We start from the raw sequence: 25,099 nt of genomic DNA, 5'->3' as shown, positions 1-25,099 counted from the left end.
GCGATGTAAGGGGCAAGTTTTTTTTTTACATAGAATGTAGTGGGTGCCTGGGATGTGCTGCCTGGAATGGTGGCAGAGGCAGATACATCAGGGACTTTTAAGAGACATTTAGATAGGCACAGGAATGTGAAGGAAATGGATGGATATAGACATTTGGTAGGCAAAAAAGATTAGTTTAGTTGATCACAAACAAGAAAAAACCTGCAGATGCTGGAAATCTGAGCAACATGCATAAAATGCTGAGTTCTTCCAGCATTTTGTGTGTGTTTCTTAGTTTAGCTGATCATTTGATTACTGATTTAATTGGTTCGACACAACATCGCAGGCTGATTGACCTTTTCCTGTGCTGTACTGTCCTGCGTTCAAAATCTGTAACAGTGTTGAGCTGTAGACTTGTACCCTGTCTCATTTCTCAGAGGTTCCATAAGACCATAGGATATAGGAGCAGAATTAGGCCATTTGGCCCATCGAGTCAGCTCCACCATTTCATCATAGCTGATCCAATTTTCCTTCATGGCTTGACTAATCAAGAATTGTGATGATTATAATTCCCTAGTCTCCAATAAGTAGGAATGATGTCAATCCCAAGACTTACTCTTTATTAAGACTACCAAGGTCTTAATAAAGATAAACAGCTGGCAATGTGAACATTACTTAAAAAGTAAGTAGGCGCTGCTTAAGAATAAAATACAATTTTCATTTGTGATCCCAAACTCTTTATATCAGTGTATGTGATTTATTTGACAACTGTAAATACTTAGATCAGGTAATAGTCTAATTAAAGCTATTGTACTTATTTCCCATTTAACACAGACACTCCATTTTATTCTATGATCAGTAGAGGAGGCCTGTTCATTTGTTTAGTGTTATATTTCAGCTGGGCAACCAACTCACAAAGATTAACAATCTCTGTATACTGTGTGACCAGTCTGTTGACAATTCATATTTTTCTGTCTCTGTGAAATGAAGTTCTAGCATTATGTTACTTTATTCTGTATAAAATCTCTTAATTGCAAGGAACTACATTGTAGACACAAGGCAAATCAGTTTTTATCTGCTCAAATTATATTTTCCATTTTGCAGTCCAATAAAACATTCCCACTATCTAAATAAACTATTGGTAAATATCCTTCCAGGAAACAGCTTTAATGCATTTCAGTCACCTTTTTAGGAATGGTTGGGCTGCCTGGAAATGCTTCAAGAACTTCTAATTAAAACAGGATTATCATTTCAAATTCCATTTTGCGGGGATGTCCTTGGAATGGAGTGGTAGTAGGAGCCATTTTAGATAATTTATGAAGGAGATAAATGTAATCATAGAAAATAACACTTCATTAGGTCACTGTTTAGCCCTAATGAAAGACATGGACTATAACAATGCTACAGAAGAAAAAAACATTATATAGAATGTTCCCAGGTGATGAATGAGTTACATTTTCACAGGCGTCCCTAAGGTGATCTTTTGCATAAAACACAAAAATTACTTGGGATGGTAACCACATTCAGAGGCCACTTAAGTAGATACCTCCTGTACATAATAAGTTGCCGCTGAGTGTCTGCTTGTGGCTTTCTGCTGCTGCAGCCCATTCACTTCAAGGTTCAATATGTTGTGTGTTCAGAGATGCTGTCCTGCACACCACCGTCACAATGCCTGGATATTTGAGTTACTGTTACCTTCCTGTCTGCTTGAACCAGTTTGGCCGTTCTCCTTTGATCTCTCTCATTGACAAGGTGTTTTCACCCACAGAACTGTCACTCATGGGATTTTTGTTTCTCACACGTTTCTGTCAACTCTAGAGACTGTTGTGCACAAAATCCCAGGAGATCAGCAATTTCTGAGATACTCAAACCACCCCGTCTGGCGCCAACAATCATCCCACAGTCAAAGTCACTTAGATCACATTTCTTCCCCATTCTGATGCTTGGTCTGAACAGCAACTGAACCTCTGGATCATATCTGCATGATTTTTATGCATTGAATTGGCTGATTAGTATCTGCATTAACGAGCAAGTGTAAAGGTATAGCTAATAAAGTGGCCTCACTGTCTATATTTCCACAATGTTGTAATAAAATGTATTAAAAAGGCATATGGTTGCTAAGAAAAAATAATTACCAAAAGTGGGGTGAGAGAGGAAACTAATTTCAGAACAAGTATATGCAAGTATTTTAGACATTTGAATAATATTATGGGATCCCATTGGCATGTGGAAGTGCCAACAAGTCAGGTGTTCTTACCCCCAAGGACGGCTTGTACATTCTCATTTTGGTAAAGTAACATAATGGCAAATTGATGGCATTTTAGGTTAACTGTTGAGAGGTAGTTTCACCTAGAACAGAACTAAGAATCATATTGTCAGGACAAAAGCATTTGGCTGAAACATGCAAGACCCTAAATGGAAATGTGCAAAATCCTGACAGGGTTCACGAGACTGAACGTGAGGAGGATACGTCTTTAGATTGGAGGTGCTTAGTACCAGGGGTATATTTGAGGATTCAGCACAAAACGTTTAGGACTGAGATGTGGAGAAGCAAGGTGGTGAATCTGTGGAATTCAGGATTACAAATGGCTATGGATGCCAAATTATATTTTGTCATTTCTATGGGACAGTATGTCGATAATCCTATCATAGAAGCAGCTCTAATTCAACTCAGCTTAGGAAATGAAACTGCATAGGTACAGAGAGAGTGCTGTGGGAGGTACAGAGCTGGAATACTTCAAATTTTAGATTCCATGGGGGTGGTTGGATATGTCCATAAAACCATAAGATATGTATAGGAGCAGAATTAAACCATTGGCCTATTGTGTCTGACCCGCATTTCCCTCTCAGCCCTGATCTCCTGCCTTCTCTTCATATCCCTTCTTGTCTCTGGTTTGTTGCCCTTCCTGATTGTCATTGAAGTGAATGATCTAGTGGGCCATTTCAAAGTGCAATTGAGCGCCCTGCACAAGATCAGTGGCAGCCTAAAGCTAGGCTGGAAAGGATGGTGGATTTCCTTTTCTAAAAGACAGTACTGAATCCAGAAACTGAGAAGCTTCAGACTGCTCATTGCAATTGTATTCCAGAGGACATAATTGACGAAATGTACACTCAGGTGCCACTTCACCTAACAAAGTGGCCGTAAGACCAGAAGGTATAGGAGCAGAATTAGGCCATTTGGCCCATCGAGTCTGCTCTACCATTTCTTTATAGCTGATCCATTTTTCCTTTCAGTCTCAGTCTCCTGTCTTCCCCTCCACCTCCTGCCCCATATCCCTACCTTCCCTGACCAATCAAGAATCTATCAAACTCTGCCTTAAGTATACATGGCCTCCACAGCTGCCTATGGCAACAAATTCCACAGATTCACCGTTCTCTGGCTAATGAAGTTCCTCCTCATCTCTATTCAAAAAGGAGGCCCCTCTATTTCGAGTCTTAGGCACTCAAACCATTGGAAACTTCCTCTCCACATCCATTCTATCAAGGCTTTTCACCATTCAATAGGTTTCAACGAGGTCACCCCTCATTCTTCTTAATTCTAGTGAATACAGGCCCAGAGCCTGGAATCATTTTTGTGAACATTCGTTGAACCCTCTCCAGTTTCAGCACATCCTTTCTGAGATAAGGGGCCCAAAACTGCTCAGAATACTCCAAGTGAAGCATCACAAGTCTCAAAAGCACATCCTTGCTTTTATGTTCTAGTCCTCACATTTCTAGACATCACATTTGCCTTCCTCACCGAAGCCTCAACCTGCAAATTAGCCTTTAGGGAATCCTGTACGAGGTCTCCCAAATCCCTTTGTGTCTCAGATTTTTGTATTTTCTCTCCATTTATAAAATAGCCAACCCTTTCATTTCTTCTACCAAAGTGCAAGAGCATACACTCCCCAAAACTATATTCCATCTGTCACTTCTTTGCCCATTCTCCTAATCCTTTTGTTGTCTCTCTACTTCCTCAAAACTACCTCCACACATCCTCATATCATCTGCAAACTGCAACAAAGCCATCAATTCCATCATCCAAATCATTGACATATAATGTAGAAAGAATCAGTCCAAACACAAACCCCTGTAGAAAATCACTAGTAACTAGCAGCTAACCAGAAAAGGCTCTCCTTATTCCCACTCTTTGCCTCCTGCCAATCAGCCACTGCTTCATCCATGCTAGAATCTTTCCTGTAATACCATGAGCTTGTAGCTTGGTAAGCAGTCTCATGTGTGGCACCTTGTCAAAGGCCTTCTGAAAATCCACGTACACAACATCAACCGATTCTCCTTCGTCTATCCTGCTTGTTACTTCTTCAAAGAATTCCAACAGGCTTGTAAGGCAAGATTTCCCCTTGAGGAAACCATGCTGACTATTCTTTTATCATGTGCCTCGAAGAATTCCAAAACTACATCCTTAACAATTGACTCCAACATGATCCCGTCACCGAGGTCAGACTAACTGGCCTATAGCTTCCTTTCTTTTGCCTCCCTCCTTTCTTAAAGAGTGGAGTAACATTTGCAATTTTCCAATCTTCCAGAACCATTCCAGATTCTAGTGATTCTTGAAAGTGTTGGGCATGTGGCCAAGTGGTTAAGGCATTCGTCTAGTTACCTCAAGGTCGCTAGTTCGAGCCTCAGCTGTGGCAGTGTGTTTGTGCCCTTAAGGCATTTAATCACACATTGCTCTAGTCTGTGCAAGATGTGGAGCCCCACATAGACTTCCAATATGTGCCTTGTAAGGCATGAAAATACCCGACGCAGGCCTCTCATGGTCTGAGTCGATGTTCCCTCCCCCTTGAAAGATCAATACCCAATCCAGAATAGCTGATCCCCTAGCCGTCTCAACCATGAGTTACTCTAAAAAGCCATCTCATAGACATTATAGAAATTCTCCCTTTTGGAATCCCACACCAACCTGATTTTCCCAATCTATCTGTATATTGAAATCCCCCATGACTATTGTAACGTTGCCCTTTTGGCATATATTTTCTATCTCCTGTTGAAAATTGTACACCACATCCCTACTACTGTTTGGTGGTGTGTATATAACTCCCATCAGGGAATTTTTACCCTTGCAGTTCCTTAGCTCTATTCACAACAATTCAACAGCTTCTGACACTCTGACCCACTGAGTGTATGTTTGTGATCTTCTACGGCTGTAGCCCATTCACTTTGAGGTTTGAAATGCTGTGTGTTCAGAGATGTTCTTCTGCACACCATTAGAAACATAGAAACATAGAAAACCTACAGCACAATACAGGCACTTTGGCCCACAATGCTGTGCTGAACATGTACTTACTTTAGAAATTACCTAGGGTTACCCATAGCCCTCTATTTTTCTAAGCTCCATTACCTACCCAGGAGTCTCTTAAAAGACCCTATCGTATCTGCCTCCACCACCGTCGCCAGCAGCCCATTCCACGCACTCACCACTCTCTGCATATAAAACTTACCCCTGACACCTCCTCTGCACCTACTTCCAAGCACTTTAAAACTGCCATTTCAGCCCTGGGAAAAAAGTCTCTGTCTATCAACATGATCAATGCCTCTCATCATCTTATACACGTCTATCAGGTCACCTCTCATCCTCCATTGCTCCAAGGAGAAAAGGCCGAGTTCACTCAACCTATTCTCATAAGGCATGCTCCCCAATCCAGGCAACATCCTTGTAAATCTCCCCTGCACCCTTTCTATGGTTTCCACATTCTTCCTGTAGTGAGGCAACCAGAACTGAGCACAGTACTCCAAGTGGGGTCTGACCAGGGTCCTATATAGCTGCAACATTACCTCTCGGCTCTTAAACTCAATCCCATGATTGATGAAGGCCAGTGCACTGTATGCCTTCTTAATCACAGAGTCAACTTGTGCAGCAGCTTTGAGTGTCCTATAGACTCGGCTCTCAATAACCCTCTGATCTTCAACACTGCCAAGAGTCTTACTATTAATACTATATGCTGCACCCTTTCTATAGTTTCCACATCCTTCCTGTAGTGAGGTGACCAGAACTGAGCACAGTACTCCAAGTGGGCTCTGACCAGGGTCCTATAAAGTTGTATTAATACCTCTCGGTTCTTGAACTCAATCCCATGGTTGATGAAGGCCAATGCACCATATGCCTTCTTAATCACGGAGTCAAACTGTGAAGCAGCTTTGAGTGTCCTGTGGACTCAGACCCCAAGATCCCTCTGATCCTCCACACTGCCAAGAGTCTTACCATTAATACTATATTCTGCCATCATATTTTAGCTACCAAAATGAACCACCTCACACTTACACACCATTGTTGTAATGCATGGTTACTTGAGTTACTGTCACCTTCCAGTTAGCTTGAACTAGTCTGGCTATTCTCCTCTGACCTCTCTCATTATCAGGGTGTTTTTACCCACAAAGCATTGGATGCTTATTGTTTTCAGTACCACTGTTGTGTGTGAAATCCTAGGAGATCCACCTCGCAACAACGGTCAAAGTCACTTAGATCAAATTTCTTTCCCATTCTGATGTTTGGTCTGAACAACAACTGAACCTCTTGACAATGTCTGTATGCTTTTATGCATTGCGTTGCTACCATGAGATTGGCTGATCAGATAATTTGCAATAATGAACAGGTGTACAGGTGTATCTAATGAAGTGATCACTGAGTATAAGATCCTGAGCTATTGTGTTAAGATATGAACTCAACACCTCCAAATCCTACAATTTTTATCTCTTAACTCAATCAAGACGTACAAAATGCAAAAGGAACTCAGCAGGTCAGACAGTATAATTTATATTTCGAACAGCGACCCTTCACCAGGATTGGGAAGGAAGGGGACAGAAGCCAGAATAAAAGGACAGTGGGAGGGAGAGGATCTGGAACTGGTGGGTGATAGGTGATTCCAGGTCATGGGGCAAGGCAGGAGGGTGCGGAAAGGGGAAACGGACAGAAAAGGAATATGATGATAATTTTGGAGGTAATAGGTGGAGAAGGCAAAAGGGCTGAAGAAGGAAACTGATTTGAGAGGTGGGGAACCAGAGGAAAGAAGATGAAGGCAATGGGCAGGACTTGAGGAAAACAGGGGATGAGGTGGGGAAAAAAAGAGGGGAGTTGTTAGAGAGATCGGCCACAGCTATTTCCAGGCTTAAGTTCCCCGCCCAGTACTAAATTCTCACTGAATTCAGCATGTCTCTCTCATTGCCACATAGTTCTGCACAATTTTATTGCTAAAAATTCCCTTACAGAAACAAGTTACTGTACCAGTAGAACACAACTTTAACCAACCTGAAATAGGGGAATGTTTGAAAAAAAATCCCACATATTTAATACATGCAACATGGCAGAATTCCATTGAGTGAAATTGATAGGGATCAGTGAAAGTCATATTCAAAGTTATGAGTGCTTAGGGTTTCTGATGCCAGGAAGCTGTAGCTTCTAGGAACTGGTGATCTACAGCTATTTTCTAGGTGGCAGAGTCAGTCAACATCACAGCAGCATTAGGACAAGAACTAATTGGATGGGAAACAACTTCCTACCCCCAGACCAGGGGACTACCAAACTCTCTACCATCACATATGAAGTGTCAGCAGTGTTATACTGTTTACTTTCTAACTTGTGTCATAAATACACCTTTTGCTACATGTCAATCTTCTGGAATATATTTTATTATTTGTTAATTTATTTGTGTAAATATTACTTTATATGTTGTGTGTGAGTTATATGTGCTGTGTTGTAAACTGTGGTCTGGAGGAGAGTTGTTTCATTTGATGGTATACATGCATACAGTTGAATGACAATAAGCTTGATCTTGAACTAGAACCTGAACTTGAACGACTTAGCAAATGCAATGCTCAAGCAGCGTATTAGGCATACAGAAAAACATATTAAAACTGCTTTCAAGGAATCCTTAAAAGGCATTACACTTGAAGACAATTTGCTTAGCTGTAAACCTTTTGATGTACTTCTCATAAACAGACATGTTCCAAAATTCACATGCTGCGACTCTAGAAAAAAAATGTGCCAGAATTTCCCACGATCTTCCTGACAAACCACACAGATATAGTAAGCTTCTGGATTCCACATAGTCATTTATACCAAAGACATTTCTGTCTGGAGGATGGACTGTGCTCGGGTATTCCTGTGGGCGGTGCCATTCCCTGTTAGTGACCCACTGTGCAGAGTGTAATTGGATCTTAGATGACTGCATGAAGTCAGAATTCGCCATTTCTTTTTCAGTTCAACCTGAACCTGTAGATGAAGAATGGAGAATCTCCTGATACAAGACAATACACCTATCTTCATGGTTCTTATTATAACATTGAATATACCATGTATTTTAAAAAATACAAACACATAAATTCAATTTGTATTTGAGCTGTATTTATTTATTTATTGATATACAGCATGGCCCTTCTGGCCCTTCGAGCCATACCGCTCAGTAAAGCCCTGATTTAATCCTAGCCTAATCACGGGACAATATACAATGACCAATTAACCTACCGCAGTCTTTGGACTGTGGGAACAAACTGGATGAATCCTTATCTTCTCTCTCAATATTTGTCATAATCATACATAGTTTTTGAAGATAAAGCACAGTAACAGGTCTTTCTGGCCCAAAGAACCCAAACTGTCTAATTACACCCATGTGACCAATTAAGTTGTGAACCCATACGTATTCGGGGCACGGGAGAAGACTGGAGCACCGAGAGGAAACCCATCTGTTCGTGGGAAGAACAACAAACTCCTTGCAGACAGGGGCAGGAATTGACCTTGTAGGTGCTGCAGTAGTGTTATGCTGACTGCTGCATTACACTGTTTAAACAATTATTATTTGTACACCTGTCAACTTTAACAATGCTTCCTCAGTTTAGTGAAGAACAGTTCTAGGTGAAGCTTAGTTGTCTGACATTACAGGAGCTAAGACCGAGTGCAATATTTCCAAAGGCACCAATTGAACTGACACCAGTGTTAAAATGCTCAATTATAACTTCAAATCAGATCTGAAATAGTCTTTTAGCTGTGGGAGACCGACACAGACACTATGGAAATGAGGCAAAAGGATAGCGAGGTCATTGAGCGTATCCAGATTGTAGAAGAGTAGATACTGGCTTTATGGAGAAGAACTAGGGTGCATAAATCCCCAGGGCTTGACATGGTGTCCATTTTGACCTTGTGGGAGGCTGGTGCAGCAATTGCAGGAGCGCTGCAGAGATTTTCAAAGTGTCCTTAGCCATGTGTGAAGTGCTGGAGGAATGGAGTATAGCTAATGTGTTTCCATTGTTCAAGAAAGGCTCTCAGAATAATCCAGGACATATTATGGGCTGGAGAGGCTGATGTTAGTTGTAGCTAAATTATTGGAAGATATACTAAGGGACAGGATATATAAGTATTTGGATAGAGAAGGCATGATTAGTGACAGTCAACATGGCTTTGGGCATGGTTGGTCATATCTAACCAATCTTGTAGAGTATTTCAAGGAGGTCACCAAGAAGGTTGATGAAGGAAAGGTGGTCCATATTGTCTACAAGGCCTTTGACAAAATCACAAATAGGATTCTGATGCAGAAGGTTAACTCACTCGATCTTCAGGATAAAGTAGTCAACTGAATTCAACATTGGCTTACCATGAGAAGGCAGAGAGTAGCAATAGGAGATGGTTGTCTCTTTGATTGGACGGCTACATTTCAGGGATCAGTGCTGGGTCTATAACTCTTCATCATCTATATTAGTGATTTAGTTACTATTATGGTAAATTGGAACAATGAAATTGTTGATGTCACTATATTGGGGGCATAGTGGACAGTGATTGAGTGTATCAAAGCTTGCAAAGTGATTTTGATTAGCTGGGAAATTGGGCTGAGAAATGGCAGATAGAATTTAATGCAAACTAATGTGAGCTGTTACATTTTGGAAGGACAAACCAGGGTAGGTCTTACACCAATAGACCATAAGATGCAGGAGCAGAATTAGGCCATTTGGCCCCTTGAGTCTACTCTGCCATTTCATCATGGCTGGTCTATCTTTCCTCTCATCCCCAATCTCCTGCTTTCTCCCCATATCCCTTCATGTGCTGGTCAATCAAGAATCTATCAATCTCTGCCTTAAATATACATAAAGATTTAGCCTCCACAGATGCCTGCGGCAATGAATTCCACAGATTCACGATTCTCTGGCTAAAGAAATTCCTCCTCACCTTTATTCTGAGGCTGTGTCCCCTGGTCTTAGACTCTCCCACCATAAGAAACATCCTCTCCACATCCACTCTGTCAAGGCCTTCCACCATTCGATAGCCTTCAATGAGGTTACCCTTTATTCATCTAAGTTCTGGTGAATACAGCCCAGAGCCATCAATTGCTTTTTATATGACAAGCCATTCAATTCTGGAAGCATTTTTGTGAACCTCCTTTGAACCCTCTCCAATGTCAACACATTCTTTCTAAGATAAGGGACCCGAAACTGCTCACAACACTCCATTGCCTTCCTCACCAGAGACTCATCAGGACTCGGCCTGAAACATTGACTGTTTATCCATTTCCATGGATGCTGCTTGGCCTACTGAGTTCAAGCAGGTGTGCTGCTCTGGATTTGCAGCATCTAGAGAACCTTCTGGATTTAAGATATACACAGTGAATGGGCGGGCACTTAGGTGTGCCATAGCCCAAAGGGACTTGGGAATATAGATCCATAATTTCTTGTAAGTGGCATCATAGGTAGATAGGATTATAAAGAGAGTTTTGGCTTATTGGCTTTCGTAAATCAGGGCACTGAGGACAGGAGTTGGGATGTTATGTTGAAGTTGTGCAAGATCTTGGTGAATTTAGAGTATTGTGTGCAGTTGTGGTCACCTACCTTCTAGAAATAAGCTTGAAAGAATGGAGAGAATATTTACATGGATGTTACCAGGAGTTGAGGAAAGGCTAAACAGGTTAGGACTTTACAATCTGGAGTGTAGGAGAATGAGGGGAGATCTCATAGAGGTGTATAAAGATTCCGATTAATTTGGCATCATGGTAGCATTGAGTTTGTTAGCTGAGGGGCTTATTCCTGTGTGGTCCTGATCTATGTTCCAATGCACAAGAATAAATAAGTTCTGTACTTGGAGTTGGTCTCCCTGACCTTGATCTAAAGTCTCCAGTCTCCAAGGATCTATTAGCATTATGGTTAATAAAATACTGCAGTCCAAATGGAATTTGAATTGTCTATTGTGACTGGTGAAGGTTTATAATAGCCAAGTCATAGGCTATATTCAAAGAGAAAGCTAGTAGACAGTGTGTGAGGGAGGACAGGCAGGGGACAGAGATCTGGAGCACTCAGACCAAAGATGTAGGGGACAAGGAAGAAAAAGATAACAAAGTTGTTTGCTCCATTAAGGATAAAAAGAGAGTAAGAGGTGGAGAGTTTCCTAAATGCATCTATTGTAATGCTAGGAGCATTGTAAGAAAGGTGGATGAGCTTAGAGCATGGATTGATACCTGGAAATATGATGTTGTAGCTATTAGTGAAACATGGTTGCAGGAGGGGTGTGATTGGCAACTAAATATTCCAGGATTCTGTTGCTTCAGGTGTGATAGAATAGGAGGGGCAAGAGGGGGAGGTGTTGCATTGCTTGTCAGAGAAAATATAACAGCGGCCCTCTGGCAGGATAGATTAGCGGTCTCGTCCAGGGAGGCTATTTGGGTGGAATTGAGGAATGGGAAAGGTGTAGTGACGCTTATAGGGGTGTATTATAGACCACCTAATGGGGACTGAGAACTGGAAGAGCAAATTTGTAAGGAGATAGCAGATATTTGTAGTAAGCACAAGGTTGTGATTGTGGGAGATTTTAATTTTCCACACATAGACTGGGAAGCCCATTCTGTAAAAGGGCTGGATGGTTTGGAGTTTGTCAAATGTGTGTGAGCAGTGTTGGATCTCCTGTTAGGGAATGAGATAGGGCAGGTGACGGAGGTATGTGCTGGGGAGCACTTCGGGTCCAGTGATCACAATACCATTAGTTTCAATATAATTATGGAGAAGGATAGGACTGGACAGGAATATTGGCTTAATCGTAAGAGGATATGCTACTAATTCATATATAGATTGCTATTTTTTTGAAACAAAATGTTGGAATTAAGGATGCTACCAATTTTATCAATAGTGATCATTTTTGTACAGTGAATTCTCAGTGGAGTTCTTAAGATATATTTTTGTTATGCTATGTTTTTATATTCCTCTTTTAAGAGCACTCTGTAATTCTTTTTCTCTGAGACCATGTATAATTGTGAGCAAGCCCTTTGTCTAGTGTATAGACGCAAAGGAAAGCCATTGTTTAATATTGTGCTCAGCAGCCAGTCCGTATAATTAATCACAAATATGACACTGGTAAAACGTTTATGATCACATTTGGGAGGAATTCTTGTGCACGATTCAACAACGCAGAACCTCCAGTGCAGACTGGTGATTATGGGGGAGGTCCTGAAGACCATTAAATTCAGTGGACAGAGGATCACACAATGTGCATCCTAGAACTTTCAAATGCAGGTGAGATCAAAGGGCATGTGTGTATCATTGTGTCCCCTGCCCAGGAATGCTGTGACAAAATCAAAAGTATTGTTCTTACTTCTTTATGGTATGGATCCAGGCTGGGAGCACTGCCTGGGAGAATAAGTGTGTCAATATGATATTCCAGATTTGGTATTGGTGGAGAATTAGGTCCCTGATTGCTGGACTGAAATAACAATATTCAAACCGCTATGAAATCATTTATCTTCCTTTTATGGACTAAATTTCAAGGACTATCTTCACTCACCTCCACACTGAACTGATTCCACAACCTATAGACTCTCTTTCAAAGTCTCCACTGCTCATATTTATTTACTTTTTTTGTATATGATTGTTATTCTTTTGTATTTGCACCCTGGTTGTCCATCCTTATTTATATGTAATCTTCCATTTTTTCTATTGTTTTTTTGTTGTTCTACAGTAAATTCCTGCCGCTGAGTGTGAGGAATTTGCATGTTCTCCCCGTGACCGTGTGGGTTTCCTCTGGGTGCTCCGGTTTCCTCCCACAGTCCAAAGATATACTAATTGGTAGGTTAGTTGATCATTGTAAATTGTCCCATGATTAGGCTCGGGTTAAATCGGGGGATTGCTGGGCAGCGTGGCTCAAAGGGCTGAAAGGGCCTATTTTGCACTGTATCTCAATAAATAATAAATAAATAAACACATAAATAAAAACAAATCTCAGGTAGTATGTATGTATTTTGACAATAAGCTTACTTTGAACTTCAAATGATTTGTATAGTTCATTGCTTCTATTGAAATGAGCAATAACTAGTAAAAAGATACCCAACCTAAACATTAAAATGTCATGTTTTGTTTGAGATTTTTATCTCTTCAAGATATTCAATAAGCCAATGGTTTAAGGCTCTGTCATTGACATATGTTCTTCCGTATCTTTGCCAGTAGATTCTTCAAATGAATTACTGAGAAATTTTAGAGCAGCAATATCTCAAATCAGCAGGTTAACTCACCTCACTATTTAAAAAACAGTACCAAACAGCAACAAAAAAGCCCTGCAAAAAGAACAAATTAGTTTTAAAAACATATAAAGTCTGTTGACATAATAATTTAAATAATAGAAGGGGAAAGAAATGATTTTTACCTGAAAAGATCCAAGACATAATTCAAATACGATCCTAAACTTCTTATTAATCTCGTCTGGGAGAAAGGCAAATATGATATAATGGATTCCTAGTAACAGGATCAGGAGCAGCAAGGATTTGGCAAGTCTCCTGGTTAATTGGGGAGAAGAGAAACAATTATCAGTTTGACGAAGATTAAACTGGCAGCAGTGGCACACTTTAGGAAAAGAATTACTCACAGCAGAGAAAACAGCAAATGCTCGTTCACTGTTATAAGTCTTCAGGACTAAGGTCAATAAATTGGCTGATATTCAAATATTCTACTGGGAATGTTACATCGGCTGGTAGGACAGGTAGCTGCCGCAGAGAGAGAAGACCTTAAATAGTGTAGTCGAGCACTCCGTCCCTAACAACTGTCTTTGGGCACCTCTCCAAGATTGGTCTGTTTCAGTTTTAACAAGGCTCTGTCTGCCCATGGGAGTAACAAGAGGAGTTGTTGTGGGGGCTGATGAAGACGCCTTGTGAACATTTTGGGAAGGCAGCTCGGACAGTTGAGCCAACAGTGCAGTATTTTGCGGTGTCTCGTGGAGAATCACTCCAATTTCTGCAATGATATCAACATCTATTCACGCACAATTGTTTGTGAAACATAATCCATTTTAACCTAACTTGAGGGGTCATGCAGAGGTAACTGTGGGGAAGGAAAATAATTTAACTGAAGTCCTTTATCGCCTGGTTGCTGTTGCAATGGAATGATTCTAAACCCTCTCCAACATGGTCTGTTGTTTGACTGTTAGTTGGGAGGGGATTTATGCATGACCAACATTTACTAAATGATCAGCAGATAAGAACAGTCTTTGAGTTACCCACAACAGAGGAAAGAATGATTCAGATATGATTTTTAATATCGCCTGCTTTCGGTTTTTGGACACTACCCTAAATTTACAGGTTAATTCATGTGCACAGAGCAGGAGCACAAACTGTTCCAATATTTTTTCAAGGTTAATCCATATACTTCTGCAATCAAGTAAAACCTCATTAATACTTTGATGGATGGCAATCAACAATGACTCGGTTGATATTGGCATTCTGTTTTAATTTGCTTAAAGATTAGTAAGATTCAAGATCGCTTAAATGTCATTTTCAGTACATAAGTGCAAAGAACAAAATAATTGTTACTCTGAATCTGATGCAGCAGGAAATAACCCAATAAGATAAAGAATACAATAATTAAAATACACAATAAATATAAATATATAAGATAGCTTATATACATAGATTAATTGTATATCCATAGAGTGATGCTAGGCATAGGAATGTATGTACGTAAGGTGACTCTGACAGGAAATGATAAAGTAGCAGTGGAGGGGTGGATTAACGGGTGGGGGTGTTGATCAGCCTGATGACTTGGGAAAAATAGCAGTTTTTAAGTCTGGTGGTCCTGGTATGGAGTTAGGTAGCCTCCTCGCTGATGGGAGTGGAACACAAATAACAAATTAGTATTCTCTTCTAAGAGTTGTTACCCAGATCTGAAGACTATACCGATCATCTGTGTGCTTGTGACCACACCAAAGACCTAATTTTTCTGTCTGGGCTGTTCTTATAGTCAGAATCAGGTTTAATATCACTGGCATATGTTGTGAAATTTGAAACCTATCCTGGGTGGTGGGGGTCCTTAATGATGGATGCCACCATTTTGAGGCATCAACTTTTGAAGGCATCCTCAATGCTGGGGAGGCTAGGTCCCAAGGATGGAGCTGGCTGAGTTTACAATTTCTGCAGCTTTTTTCAATCCTCTGCAATGGCCTCTCCCTACCAGATGGTGATACAACCAGTCAGAGCATCTGCCATAGAGCTGTTCTATCAGTAAGCATACTGTCCAGTGTGGCAGGAAGTTATTTCCCATGGTAGGGGAGTCTAGGACAAGAGGGCACAACCTCAGGATTGAAGGACGTCCATTTAGAACAGAGATGCAGAGAAATTACCTTAGACCATAAGACAAAGGAGCAGAAGTCGGCCATTCGGCCCATCGAGTCTGCTCCGCCATTTTGTCATGAGCTGATCCATTCTCCGATTTAATCCCACTCCCCCGCCTTCTCACCATAACCTTTGATGCCCTGGCTACTCAGATACCTATCAATCTCTGCCTTAAATACACGCAATGACTTGGCCTCCACTGCTGCCCGTGGCAACAAATTCCACAGATTCACCACCCTCTGGCTAAAAAGATTTCTCCGCATCTCTGTTCTGAATGGGCGCCCTTCAATCCTTAAGTCATGCCCTCTCGTACTAGACTCCCCCATCATGGGAAACAACTTTGCCACATCCACTCTGTCCATGCCTTTCAACATTCGAAATGTTTCTATGATGTCCCCCCTCATTCTTCTAAACTCCAAGGAATACAGTCCAAGAGCGGTCAAACGTTCCTCATATGTTAACCCTCTCATTCCTGGAATCATTCTAGCAAATCTTCTCTGTACTATCTCCAACGTCAGACGGTCATAAATCTTTAGTCAGAGGGTCGTAAATCTGTGGAATTTGTTGCCACGAGTGGCTGTGGAGGCCAAGTCATTGGGTGCATTTAAGGCAGAGATAGATAGGTTATTGATTAGCCAAGGTATCAATGGGAATGGGGAGAAGGTAGGGGAGTGCGGATGACTGGAAGAATTGGATCAGCCCATGATTGAATGGCAGAGCAGACTCGATGAGCCAAATGGCCTACTTCTGCTTCTATATCTTATGGTCTCTTATGGAATGGAGTTTTTGATTATCATTGGCCTTTCAAGGCACTTCATGATGATTGGTGTCAGCACCACCGGGTAGAATCGTTTAGTTCTGAAGGTGTGGAGTTCTTTGGTACAGGGTTGATGGTGGCTTATTTGAGGCATTTGAGAACAGAAGCCTAGATGAGTAATGTGTTGAAGATGTCCATGAAGACGGCGGTAAGCTGGTGTGCACATTCCCAAAGTGCTTGGCCTGGAATTTTGTCTGGCCTGGCTGCCTTATGGGGTTTGACTCTCTGCAGAGTCTTTCTCACATCTGCTGCTCTTCCAGAAAGCAGCTGCTCACCTGGGGGGGAGGAGTTGTTTTGGTGGCCGGTGTTGTGTCACTTACCTGGACGTGTGCATAGAAGTTGTTTAGAGCATTAGGGAGGCATCGTTGGTACAGTCGACGCTCTTTTTCCTTGCCTAGTCAGTAATGTGCTTGATGCCCAGCCACATACACCGGGGATCACTATCGGACAGGTGTTCCTGGATTTTTTGTCTGTCGGCAGTCTTTGCCCTCTTGATGCCTAAAATGAGGCTTTGCCTCGTTGCTCTGTTCTGTAACTGAATCGAAGGCAGTGTCTTGGGCTTTTAGTAGGGAGTGTACCTCCGAGTCCAACCAGGGTTTCCGATTGGGCTATGAGATGACTGGTCTTGAGGTACCAGCGTTGTCTACACACTTACTGAGGTAACCGATGACAGATGAGGCATATTCCTCAAGATCTGTGTCTACTCCATTTGTGGCGGCCTCCTTGAACATCTGCCAGTTCGTCCATTCAAAAGCAGACCTGAAGCATAGAGACTGCCTCATTAAGCCGTACAGTGACGGTCGTCTTGACTGGTTTCTCCATTTTCATCAGCGGTCGGTATGCTAGGATTGGCATTGTGGAGATATGGTCAGAGAGGCCATGGAGAGGGCATGGGATGGCTTTGTAAGTACCACATCAGTTTGTATATGCATGGTCCGGTCTGTTTTCTCCCCTGGTGATCATGGTGACGTTTTGGTGGAATTTGGGTAAAATGCCCTGCGTGTTAACATGATTCAAGTCTCCGGTAATTATTAAGAGACCTTTTGGATGCTTATTTTGTAGAGAGACGATGAGAGTGTAAAGCTCTACCAGTGCGTCCTTGGCATTCGTGCTCGGAGGGATGTAGTCAGTGGTAATGAGCACCACAGTAAACTCACTGAGGGGGGAATGTGGCTGGTAAGATGTTCAACTGTCCCAGAACAGTGACTGCTAGCTACAGATGAGTTTGTGCACCAGTCGTTGTTAATGTACACACAGAGTCCACCTTCTTTGCAGTTCCCTGACAGGGAGATCTTGTATGTGTCATCCCGTCGAACTGAAATGCCGAGTCGGGTGTGTTGTTGTTTAACCACGTCTCGGTGGAAACCACAGTGCAGCAGTTTCTCGTCTCTTTCTGTGCATTCATTCTCAGTCTCAGTGAATCCATTTTATTTGTTAGTGAGCGGATGTTGTGCCAGGAGACATGATGGTCCCGCCAGCCTAGTCAGGTTAGCTCTCAGCCTAGCTAGTGCCCCAGCACACTTCCACGTTTCTGCTTCCTCTCTCGCTGCCTGCATCTGCTGAGCCACTTCAGCCAGGTCACTGACTCCGGGTCAGGTCGAGCCCCCTAGTCCACTGAGCACCACCATTGACTCTGCTGCCGGAGGACTAGACGTTCAGCAGCGCTGTATTCCTGGGGTGCTGGATGACTGAAATGCCTGACTGGAACCTTTGAAACACTATTGAATGCTAGCACCTTTATTGGGAGCTGGACTAAACACTCTGTCCTTGTGTCCCATCGTCTTGATAAAGTTAATGGTACGGCCAACAATAGTCCTGTGCCCACCAGGCAACCAAATAAGGCACCACTAGCCAAGAACAGATTTGTTTGCCAGAATACTAGAATATTGCATTTAATTTTCCAACAATGTTATGACAACAACAACTAATTTTGATATCGCCAGTACAATAAAAGGATGCTTTGTTAGTCCATGGATTTTTTTTTTAATTTGAAGAATAGGGTGTCTTATTCTCTGTCATTGGATTTCTGAATGGTCCATGAATCCATGACCAATACTTCACTAGTCCTTTTTATTTTGCACTATCTACCTATTTTGCAGTTTTTAGTAACTTTGCACTGTACTTTGCCACAAAACAACGAATGCCATGCCATGTAAGACAGTAATGGTGTTAATAGCAGTAATGTAATCACTCGAGTCGAGGATGATGTTCTCCGAAGGGATTTTCTATTGGTGGGTCCTCAAGTGGCTGCAAAGGCTGATCCAGGATCCAGGTTGTTTCATGGCTGTCTGTGGGAAGGCAAATCTCATACGTACTTTGATAATAAATGTGCTTTGAACTTTGAACGTATTCTAGTGCAGTGTGGTCAAGAGAAAGTGGAAACTGTGGTTAGTGGTTGGGCCTTTTGACTGCTCAGTCTCTCCTTTCACAGCTGCTGATTCTGATATTGATGTTTATGATACAGAGGTACAACCCTAGAATGTGCAATTCAATATTTTCTACTGCGAGCTCAGCATGAAAGACCAGATAACTTTCTTACATGTACTGTGAGTTGCTCTTGCTACTAACATCCGGGGACTTGAGCTTCTGCATTAGTATTCGTGTAATATTAGTAAATAGGAGGAAGGTTACCTGTGAATTAAATAAGAAATAACAGATGAACTGCATTCACTCCCGAGGATGTAAAGGTGCTTTTTTTTTTGGCTTTTTCTAACTTTAAATGTCAAGCATGTTATTTAATACTTCACAATATTAAGCTTGTACAACAAAATGCTCTAACATTGCTACATTTAACACCCGGCATACATTGAACTCATTTGTACTTCAAACTTGCAATTTAAAAGTTCAAAGTTCAAAAGTTCCAAGTGAATTTATTATCAATATGCGTGAATGCCACCAAATACTACCCTGCGATTCTTTTTTTGCAGGCATTCACAGTAGAACAAAGGAATACAGTAGAATCGATGAAAAACTACACACAAAGACTGACAAACAACCAATGTGCGAAAGAAGACAAATGGTGTAAATACAAAAATAAACAAATAATGATTATAATACAAAATGCTGGAGGAACTCAGCAGGTTAGGCAGCGTCATTGAAAATGAATAGACAGTCCGTGTTTTAGGCTGAGATCCTTGATCAGGACTGGAAAGGAAGGAGGTAGAAACCAGAATGAGGAGGTGGGCAGAGGGGAAGGAATACAAGATACAAGGTGATAGGTGAAGCCAAGTGGGTGGGGAAGTAGGAAGCTGAGAAGTGATAGTGGAAAATGTAAAGAGCTGGAGAAGAAGGAATCTGATAGAAGAGGTGAGTAGACCATGGAAGAAGGGAACCATGGGGTGGTGATAAGCAGGTGAGGAGAAGAGAAGAGGTAAGAGGGGAACCAGAGTGGGGAATTGAAGAAGAGGGAAGGTGGAGGGAAAAAAATTAGAGAAATCAATGTTCACGCCATCGGGTTGGAGGCTATCTAGGCTGGAGGATGTTGCTCCTCCAACCTGAGGGCGGCCTCATTGTGGTGGTAGAAGAGTACAAGGACCAATGGTTTGAGCCCTTACTGCAATCTTTCTACCTATCCAACGCAAGCTTATAGTAAGTGCCATCTCAATACCAGATTGTCACCATGTGCTATATTATACAGTAAATCACAGATGGTGAGAACATGGTATTGATAACTTCTGTTCAATTTTTAACCTGTATTTTAGCACTGGGCCTCAAGATACAATGACGTAAAGACTATATCATTCTCTGTTATTCTCAGAACAATCAGTGGCACACACTGATGTGAAAAGAATCAGCTAAAGATATGATTGTTTGATGAGATGCAAGATTTAATTCATGAACTTACCGCAATCGATACCACGATGAATACTCGGAGTGTTGTCCATGGAATGGGGTGATTATTCGTATCCCAGCATCTAAATCCAAAGAAATACATGCATTTTTAAGAAGAATAGTATAATATTTACAATAGAGTTATGCCATTCTGCTTATTATGCCTTTGCCAGTCAAGAAAGAGTTACCCAGTCCAGTTCCAATCCTACGCACGGCATCTGTAGCAGAATGCCTTCTGGCTCAATGAGCCCACACTGCCCTATTACACCCAATTAACCTACTAACTTCTACATCTTTGGAATGTGGGAGGAAGCCAGAGCCCCTGGAAGAAACCCATGTCGTTATGGGGAGAATAAATAAACTCCTTAACGACCGTGAGTGGATTGAATTAGTGTCGACCGTGCTGTGATAGAATTATGCTAACTGCTGTGCTCTAGATCTACTGGCCTTACGGGGAGTGAGTTCCCGATCCATCACCCAATGGCTGAAATATTTCTCCCCCCTTCTCATTCCACAAGTTAATTTATAAATGTACAAGTGCCCCCTAAACTTTGACCTCACCCACGAGACAAAAACAATTTCTTCCTGTATACTGTATTAAGATCCCTCAGAACTTCTTTCACATCTGACTCAGAGCAATTGAAATTTGCTTTGGCATGGAATAGGACATAGTCATATTAAGGTATTTTGACTTCAATGGAAATAAACTTAGAAGCACACATCAGAGATTCTACTCACATTTATCTGAATAGAAAGATTAACTTGCAAAGTAGAGACTGCCTGGAGTGAATTGCCCTCTTGTTACTTAGGAAAGAACTTCTAATTGGCAAAGTCATGTTATATACTCACATGACTGGTCTTTCTATGCCAACATATGGATAATTAAGCATTACTTTAAAAATGGGTCAGTGCCTGATAAATAAAGTATATTTCACATTTGTTACAAAAGTCCACCAAAGGTCAAAGTTCAAAGTAAATTCATTGTCAAGATACATGTATGTCAACATATACAATACTGAGATGCATTTTCTTGCAGGCATACACTGTAAACCCAAGAAACACAATAGAATCAATGAAAGACCACACCCGGCAGGGCAGATAAACAACAAGACAACAAATTGTGCAAATACAAAAAGGAAAAAATCATAATAATATGAAATTTCATGACACGGTGATAATAAATCTGATTCTGATTCTGAATAATTAAGCAAAAAATATTGAGTACATGAGATGAAGAACCTTTGAAGTCCATAGGGTATGGGAACAGTTCAGACATGGGGCAAGTGAAGTTGAATTAAGTTATCCCCTCGGATTCAAGAGTCTGATGGTTGAAGGGTAATAACTGTTCCTGAACCTGGTGCTGTGGGTCCTGAGGCTCCTGTACCTTCTTCCTGATGGCAACATCAAGAAGAGAACATTGCCTGGATGATGGAGGTCCCTGAGGTGAACGCTGCTTTCTTGTGACAGGACTCCACGTAGATATGCTCAATAATTAGGAGGGCTTTACCTGTGATGGACTGGGCCATATCCACTACACTTTGTAGGATATTCTGTTCAAGGGTTTTGGTGTTTCTATACCAGGCCGTGATGTGTCCAGTCAATATACTCTGCACCACACCTCTATAGAAAATTTTCAATGTTTTAAATGACATTCTGAATCTTTGCAAACTTCTAAGAAAGTAGAGGTGCCAGTATGCTTTTTTTGTAATGGTACATACATACTGAACCCATTATAGATCCTCTGAAATGAAAACACCAAGAAATTCAAAGTTGCTGACCCTTTGCACTTCTGATCCCCTAATGAAGACTGGCTCATGGACCTTTGCTTCCTTTCTCTCGAAGTCAATAATCAGCTCTTGGTCTTGCTGATACTGAGAGAGAGAATGTTGTTTTAGCACCACTCAGCCAGATTTTCAATCTCCCTCCTATATGCTAATTCATCATCACCTTTGATTTGGCCAATGACAGTGGTGTCATCAGCAAACGCAAATATGGCACTGGAGCTGTGCTTAGCCTCTCAATCATAACTATAAAGCAAATGAAGTGGGGGTTAAGCACACAGCCTTGTGATGCACCTGTGCTGTTGGAGATTGTGGAGGAGATGTTGTTGCCAATCCAACCTGACTGGAGTCTGCAAGAGAGGAAACTGAGGATCCAGTTTTACAAGGAGGTATTGAGGCCAAGGTCCTGAAGTTTATTGGTTAGTGTTGAAGGGTTGATGGTAGTGAAGCCAAGCTGTAGCCAATAAAGAGTACTGGGTTGAGTGAAGAGCCAACGAAATGGCAAGTACTGTTGATCTGTTGTACCAGAAGCAAATTGGAGAAGATCCAAGTCACTTCTCAGACAGGATATGATATGTTTCATCACCAACCCCTCAAAGCACTTCATCAGAGTGGATGTAAGTGCAACTGAACGAGAGGCATTCAGGCAGGTTACCGTGTTCTTCTTAGGCACTGGTATAATTGAAGCCTGTTTGAAGCAGATGGGTAGCTCAGACTGCTGAAGCGAGTGTTAAAGATATCAACGAACACTCCAGCCAGTTGATCAGCACAGGTATTTAGTACGCGGTCAGGTACTCCATCTGGGCCAGATGATTTCCATGGGTTCACCCTCCCGAAGGGTGCCCTCAGGTCTGCCTCAGAGACTGAAATCACAGGGTCTTCAGGGGCTGTGAAGGTTTCTCCATGGTTTGAACATGGAAGCAAGGATGAGAAACTAATATTGGATTTATTTAGTGCCTTTTACATCTTAGGCCATTCCGGAATGTTTAAACTTCTGGACAAGCAGCTAGGATTCTGGACCATTGATGAAGTGGCGTGTGTTTGAAGTCTGGCATGGTGCTTGGTAATTTAAATTTGAGGAATGAACTAAAAATAGGCATTTAAGAAAAGACTAGTTTCAGTTATTATAGCCACAAACCACAAAGTTGATATAAAATTCTAACAAATTAAAGAATGGAACGTACACAAAAGTCTGGAGGAACTCAGCAGCTCAGGCAGCATCTAAGAAAGGAATAAACAGCCAATATTTTGTGTAGTGGCTCTTCTTCAGGACTGGAAAGGAAGGGGGATGATACTAGAATAAAATGTTGGGGGGAGTGGAAAGAGGATAGCTGGAAGGTGGTAGGTGAAGCCAGGTGGGTGGGAACAGTCAAGCGCTGGAGAAGAAGGAATCTGATAGGAGAGGAGAGTGGACCATAGGAGAAAGGGAAGGAGGAGGGGACCCAGGGGGAAGTGATAGGTAGTTGAGAAGCAGTAAAAGGTTAGAGGGGGTAACAGAGGAAGAGGGGTGAGGGAAAATTTGTTTACCAGAAGGAGAAATTGATATTTGTACCATCAGATTTGAGACTACCCAGATGGAAAACAGCGTGTTTCTCCTCCACCCTGAAGGTAGCCTCACCTTGGCAAAAGAGGAGACCATGTACCAATATGTCAGAATCAAAATTAAAGTGTTCTTCAGGGAAGGAAATAAGACCTCCTTAGCCTATAATTAACTCCAGGAGCACAAATGTGGTAGTGTAGTAGATTCCAAAATATCTCCTTAGTTTAGGAGCATGCAAGAATGAGGAATCAATAGTGAAATATTTGCGCGCCATGAACAAATAAAAATAAAATATTGTCGTGCGATCATAGCTATGATGCAAGTGGTATTTGCAGTTGGCAAGTGCCATACACAAATAAACCAGAAGCACTGCTGATTGCAGAGTCTGGGATACTGCCTTCAGGTCCGGTGACAAAACAGCTCTCAAAGCAACCAGAAGAAACCTCATCTTAGGCATTAAAAAGGCAAAGACTGCCCAGGCACAGCCAATGTTGAGGATGAGGGGAATGAGGGAGTAGTTGTGACTATGGCATCGACACCCCCCACCCTCCCGACACTCTGAACAACGTTTATGCACACTTTGAGGCATGCAACACATCACCAGCCACAAAGCTGCCCTAATCAACCCCCCCTCTCCCCGCCCCCCCAGGTGAACAACCACTGTCTGTAACAGCAACATATACGAGAAGGCGTCTGCAGAAAGTCATCCTCATAAAGCAGCTGGGCCAGTCAACATCTCAGGCTGAGTACTCAGGGGATACCAGTTTTGTGACATCTTCATGGACATCTTCAATACTCATCCTGGCTGCAGTCTCCACAAGCTTCAGATCAACCACCATCATCACTGTACCGAAGAACTTTACACCTTCAGAACTAAACAACTACCACTAGTGGCACTGATGCCAATCATCCTGAAGTGTTTTGAATCACTGATAATGACACATATCAAAAACTCCATTCTTGCCATATTGGATACTCACCAATATGCTTAGCAACAGGCCCACTTTACAACAGATGCCATAGCATCTGTCATGTACCTGGCCCTGACACACCTAGAAAACAAAGACACTTACCTTGGCCTCAATACCTCCTTGTAAATGCTGTTTCTGCATTTTTTGGCATTCAACAGTATTGTCCCACAGAGCTTGGAGAACAAACTCTTACTCCTCGGTCTAAATACACCATTGTGGGTGTTGGACTTCCTAACAAACAGACCTCAGACAGCCAGAATGCACAACCACTCCTCCCTTCCCATCATCCTCAACATTGGTGCCCACCCCCCCCACCCTGCCAAGGGCTGTGTGCTGAACCCACTGCTGTACACTCTGCTCACACACGGCTGCACGGCCAAACACCTGAGCAATCACATCATCAGGTTCGCTGGTGATGCGACTGTGGTGGGGCTCATCACCAACAATGATGAGATGGCCCACCAAGTGGACGTGGAGGAGCTCAAGTCCTGGTGCCAGGCAAATAGCCTCTTCCTTAATGTCAACAAGACATAGGAGATGGTTATCAGCTTCAGGAGAATCTGTGCCACTCATACTCTGCTTTAAGTCGGCGACACACCAGAGGAAACTGGAAGCAGTTT

The 25,099-nt window shown here is 42.0% G+C and overlaps 1 protein-coding gene across 3 annotated transcripts in view; it reads right to left on the bottom strand.

The window, feature by feature from the left end:
* Positions 1–218: 218 nt before the first annotated feature.
* Positions 219–25,099, bottom strand: part of LOC134344501 (vasoactive intestinal polypeptide receptor 2-like) — a 201,484-nt gene continuing 176,603 nt past the window's right edge. For all 3 annotated transcript variants that reach the window (XM_063044403.1, XM_063044404.1, XM_063044402.1), the window contains 5 exons: positions 20,201–20,270; positions 18,896–18,987; positions 13,583–13,712; positions 13,452–13,493; positions 219–8,188 (listed from right to left, as the gene is read on the bottom strand). In XM_063044403.1, the coding sequence (XP_062900473.1) occupies positions 8,030–8,188; positions 13,452–13,493; positions 13,583–13,712; positions 18,896–18,987; positions 20,201–20,270 (493 nt within the window). In that variant the 3' untranslated portion in view covers positions 219–8,029. The remainder of the gene's footprint in view (positions 8,189–13,451; positions 13,494–13,582; positions 13,713–18,895; positions 18,988–20,200; positions 20,271–25,099) is intronic.

This window comes from Mobula hypostoma, chromosome 3 (genome assembly GCF_963921235.1).
Source record: "Mobula hypostoma chromosome 3, sMobHyp1.1, whole genome shotgun sequence".
NCBI classification, from domain to species: domain Eukaryota; kingdom Metazoa; phylum Chordata; class Chondrichthyes; order Myliobatiformes; family Myliobatidae; genus Mobula; species Mobula hypostoma.
This window is presented reverse-complemented; position numbering and strand designations above follow the sequence as displayed.